Source organism: Rhea americana, unplaced genomic scaffold (assembly GCF_003343005.1).
Source record: "Rhea americana isolate MKP2758 unplaced genomic scaffold, rheAme1 scaffold_374, whole genome shotgun sequence".
Classification (NCBI taxonomy): Eukaryota; Metazoa; Chordata; class Aves; order Rheiformes; family Rheidae; genus Rhea; species Rhea americana.
Genome location: NW_028186506.1, coordinates 471,378 through 476,593, shown reverse-complemented (window position 1 = coordinate 476,593; position 5,216 = coordinate 471,378). Strand labels below are relative to the sequence as shown.

Sequence of the window (5,216 nt, the reverse complement as noted above, 5' to 3'; positions counted from 1 at the left end):
TGTAGAAGGATCTTAAAGGGACCGCGGGGTGGGGAGCGGCCGTGCCCTCAGTCTCGCCGCCCGTGGGGGGCTCCAGGTGGGTGTTACGGTGCCGAACTGGGCCGAGGAGGGAGAGGGAGCCGGGGCTGGATGCCTCCGGAGAGGGGAAGTTGACGCGCCAGGCTAAGAATAGCTCAGGGAGGGGAAGCGTGGACAATGCTGTCGCGAAAGGTAACCTTTGTTTGGCGTGTTTCTCTATCGGTGTTTTGCCAGGAAATCAGCCTCCCAGCGAGATTAGCTCGGCTCCTCGGCAGGCTGTGTGTGGCGAAACGGTGTAGTAGGTGTGTGTGCAGTGCTTAGGGTGGTGCCTGGTCAGCGTGTTATCACCTTCGTGCTCTGGTTGTATTTCAGCTTCTGATGAAATTGCAGTCAGAAGTGGAGGAGTCTTTGAACCTTTCCTTGATCAGTACCTTTGGCTCGTAAGGGCTCCGTCAAGAAGCGTCTCAGACCAGGAGGAGGAAAGAAGGAGAAAGCAGTCGGCTGTCGGAGAGCACACCCTGTCCTGGAGTGGGGTGAGGATTTGGGAAGGCTAGAGGAAGTTGCTGTATGTGGACTTTTTGGACAGTAAGTCACATGGATTTTTATGTAGYTGTATGAGCAGTGTTATAAAACAGTTATGGTTCAGAAGAGGAGGAAAGGGCACTGGAGGGTGGAGGTTTTCCTTGGGGGTATGGTTTGTTGTTTCTTGAGATTTAAATCTTTAATTGGGCTCTGCTGGCCAGCTTCTGGTGTATGAGGAGTTTTAAAAGAAAAACAAAATCGTCCTGAATGCAGAGTTTTGAACGTTCTTTAGACTTTTATCTTGTTGTTTTGTGACAACCTGAACTCCCAAATCTTTGCTTTATTTTGCTTGCTTAAAAGTGGGACAGAAGAAAGACAAACCCAACCAACCTGTTGTGTGGAGAATTAACTGAACTTTTTTTTTTTTTTTTAAAAAAAAACCCTTCCACCTGTTTTCTTCTTTCCTTCTTCAGAAATGCTTTCTCTGAAGAAATACTTCACTGAAGGCCTCATCCAGTTCACCATTTTGCTCAGCTTGATAGGCGTTCGTGTGGACGTGGACACCTACCTGAACTCACAGCTTCCCCCTCTAAGAGAAATCATTCTCGGCCAGAGCTCTGCTTACACTCAGACCCAGTTTCACAATCTGCGCAACACCTTGGATGGGTATGGCATCCATCCAAAAAGCGTAGACCTGGACTATTATTTCACAGCTCGCAGGCTCCTCAATCAGGTGAGGGCGCTGGACAGGTTTCAAGTGCCCTCCACTGAAGTCAACGCCTGGTTGGTACACAGAGACCCTGAGGGCTCTGTGTCCGGTACCCAGCCCAGTGCTGGCATCGCCCTCGAGAACGGCAGCGGCCTGCAGGATGGGGCCAGTGCTGACAATGGTGTGAGGGAGAGTGGAGCCGAGCAGGGATTTGGTGAAGAACTGGAAGACTTGGGAGCGGTGGCACCTCCAGTGAACGGAGACCTGACCAAAGAGGTAGGCAGTGCCTTCTTCTCTGTAAGATGTGTGTGTCAGGAAAGAAACAGAGCCCTATGAGGGCTCAGGGAGTAGTCTGGCTCTTGTGTGTTTGGTATCCATCAAAGCTCGTTAAAGTGAGCAAGACTTTGTACGTTGTGTGTGCTTAGCACTTAGGAAAAGTGGGACCCTGTTTGTGAGTGGCATGGCACTGAGTTGAGCTTTAGCTTTTTTAAAATTTTTACTTGTTTTATTTTTGTTCTGAAAGTAATAGTGAGAGGGAGTGAAAGGGTTGAGATTAGTATTTTAACCTATGCCTGTAGCTTTGTGTTGTGAAACCGATAACACTGGGAAATAAACAGGAGCATTGGGTAACATCCCAGGTGTTGAAGGATTGGTTGGGTTACTTGCTACTGGAGTTCATCCAGTTGATGTTTATTGCTTGGGTTTTCATCAGAGAGGGGTGGGAAGAGGTGAACTGGAAAGTGGTTTATTTTTCTGTATGAGCATAACCTTTCAGATGCTGTGATGCAATCAAATTCTGGCCCCTAGTAGCTGCTGCTCTCTTTCCTTTTTGGCATTGTATTCTTTGTCAGGGCATGTTCAGCCTCAACATCTCCCTGGCCATGTTGTGTTGATGTTAGTGCTGAATTGCAGTGTTAGGTGCTTTTAGTGCTGCTGTTGTTTCTCATAAATTGTTCAGGTCTGAGCTCAGACAAGCTGCTAAGGAGGCTGGGCATGGAAGGAGCTGAATTTGACTCCTGTGATCCCCTCTCCTGTAATGAAGTTTAGGGGTGGCTCTTCGGAGCCAGGAGGTGGAGAACTTTGCAGGCAGCTGTTACGGATGGCTTGAGCTTTTGTCATGTGGCTTCTGCACAACAGCAGGCAGGAAATCGTGTAAAGAAGGTGAGAGGAACGTGTTCATGTAGGAGGGACAACGGTGACGGTTGTTTCAGATTTAGTATTTACCGAGTTAGGGCTGATGCTGTAGGAAGCGTGGATGGTGCCTAGGTTGTACTTGTGGGAAGCCTTGCCCTGTCTGCTAGGATCTCCTAGCTCCGGAGAGGAGGAGCRCGCTGGCAGTGTTGAGTCTACGGAACTGAGTGTTAAAGCCCCCTTTCTGCCTGCAGCYAGCACTGTGTGTGACCTTGGGTGCCTCTGTAAGAGGAGCTTCTGTAGGAGGATCTCAAAACACCACACTAATGTTCACAAATTTAGCTTCTTCCCTGCCCAGTGAGAGAGGTAATTCACTGTTTTGGGAGTGGGGAAGAATTTGATGAAATGCTTTGTCCAAGGTTATACGCAGCCTGTGGAAGACTTAGTTTTTTTTCCCCTCTGCCTTGTATTCTAGGCTGAGGATGTTGAGTGTGGAGAACCTTGGAAAATATGACATACACTGCTTCCACTGGGCAGGTGTTTTAGAGGAATCAAGATTTTATAGATTTTATAGGAAACTGTTGCAAATTTGAATGGTAATAGGTCAATAACTGCTGTTTTGCAGAGGCCTGTTTATCTGTATCTTTAAAATACAGTCATGCATTAAATATCATTCTTACTGCAAGAGGCCCATATGCAGGATGCAGTGACCCTGCAACAAACCTGGCCAGCTCAGACTGGATTTGCTGGGAGTGAAACTCCTGGATAATCTAGGTTATGCCATGTGGAAAGCACGCTTGTCCATACTGCAGTTTCGGTCCAGTTGCTCCTTTAGGGAAGGGTGGGGAAATCTTCATTTGTACCTTTTTCGATCTGCTTGTTCAAGTGTCCATGTTCTTCAATCCCACTCTGCCCTCTTGAGTTTCTTTTTCTTTTCTGTCTTTCCTGCAAACTCCTGGCTTGGACAAGAGGGGAGAGGGTATTTTTAATTGCACCTGCTCGGTGTGCTGTGATCACTTGGAGCACAGCACCTTTTTCATTCCTCCGTGAGGCACTGAGTGCCAGGAAATCCTGTCTGCCAACCCCGCCTCCGAGTGCACATGCACGTCACATCGCCCGGTGCTCCCCCGGGGCCAGCAAGACTGTACTTGCTGCTGATGTGACGCTTCAAAGCATGCAGTCCTATTTCAAAGCATCGCCTAAGTGATATTTTTTCATCTTTGTCTGGAACCTTGACTCCCTGCTCGCTCATTTGGCTAGTAAACGCTAAGCAGCTACAGGGCCTTTCCACCAGGAATATTTTGTGCTATGCAGCTCCCAGCAGATGCTGCCTCTGGAGCGCACCTGCAGGGCTGGATTTTTCCCAGTGTTCAATAGGTAGCAGACGGGGAGATGATGATATACAGATGGCTTTAGGATAGGGGTATAAATTTTTCCATCACTTCTCCWGGCACTTAAAATGTTGCAACACTATTCAGGTCATGTGGGCCAAACACGACCTTGCTCTTGGAATAAGTCTGTATTATTTTRGAAGCTAGAACTTACCCTTGGGTACAATGCAGGGTTCTTGCAAGCTTTGCAGCTCAGACAGGGATTGGAAAAGGGTTCTGCCTGAGAGYTTGAGGGTCATCCCAAAAAGCAATTTATTTTTTTTCCTTGGGATATCTACTTCTGCTTGTCATGTTGCTTTGGATAAAGCAAAAAGGATATATTTTTTTTAATCCCAAATTATTTGGGTATTTTCTCTGCAGCACTGGGGAAGGGGGGAGGAATTGTTGTCCTCTTTGGAAAGACTGGTCGTGTAGCGTTTCCACAACAGGAGGGTAAAAATACATGGCAGGGAAACATATGATGAACTGTTGGTGCTCAGTATTATCCCAGTATGACAAAGCTTCCCTCCAGCCAGTGCTCTGGTAACAGAGCATTAGCACAGGGATAAGATCTCCTTTCACTTGGCTGTGCCCTCCTGTAACAGTCTTGTTTACAGTCAGTTCCTAGGGGCAGCGAGCAGATAGAGTGACCGACCCAGGACGTGCTGTTTCTATTAAGGTTTAAAGCAAGGGGGGGTAGTAAGATTTCTGCCTAAACTTCCTCAGCTCAGATAAGTGAGAGAGTATCTTTGTCAGTTGACTGGAGTAATTTGTAGGTTTAWCTGGGCATTTTTTTTTCCTTATAGCTTAGTTTTCCCATTTGAGACGTGGCATTGAAACAAGGGAATGAACCAAGGTCATTCTGGCCTTCCTTTTAACTGCCGAGATAATGTTTCCTCCTTAGGGTTTATATCTACAGCTCTTCTGAAGCTCTTTTAACAAGACTTCCTTCTTTGAAGAGTTGCTTGGCAGTAAAATGGGTGTAAGATGTCCCCCACCCTCCTGTGCTTTGATATCTGCTGGGGAGAAGGAAGCACATTGCACGGCCAAGTCTTTCATGCGGATGGCGTGGGGTGGGGGCTGGTGTCTTGCCCAGCCCCAGGGAGAAAGTCGGACGCGGGCGCCGAGCGCTAGCCCTGCACACGAGGCCGCACGTGGCACCTCGGGTGCTTCCCGGGGGGCTCCCGGGTGGGGAGCAGGAAGGAAGAGGAGCCCTGTCTTCGCCCGCCGTCCCGAGCCGGGTCCCGCGCCGAACTTGCGGGCTGCCTCGGGGGAGGAGGCTGCAGGTGCCGGACCTTTTCCGGGGAGCTTTGCACGCACCAGACACGAGCCTCTAGGCGTTGCGGGACGCCAGGGACCCGGACAAGGGCAACCGAACGGCTGACGGGCTCGGGGGCGGGAGGCCGGGCCCGCCGGGGGCCTCGCTGCCGCCCGGCGCGTAGGAGGCGCCGCGGCCCCTTCCCTGC

The 5,216-nt window shown here is 49.5% G+C and overlaps 1 protein-coding gene across 4 annotated transcripts in view; it reads left to right on the top strand.

Moving 5' to 3' along the window:
• NFE2L1 (NFE2 like bZIP transcription factor 1) overlaps positions 1-5,216 on the top strand; it is a 13,818-nt gene that overhangs the window by 3,121 nt on the left and 5,481 nt on the right. Inside the window, exons 1-3 of one of the 4 annotated variants that reach the window (XM_085313031.1) lie at positions 10-76; positions 391-603; positions 1,014-1,525. In XM_085313031.1, coding sequence (XP_085169157.1) covers positions 1,016-1,525 — 510 coding nt within the window. In that variant the 5' untranslated portion in view covers positions 10-76; positions 391-603; positions 1,014-1,015. The other 3 variants (XM_085313033.1, XM_085313032.1, XM_085313034.1) reach the window with 3 other exon arrangements.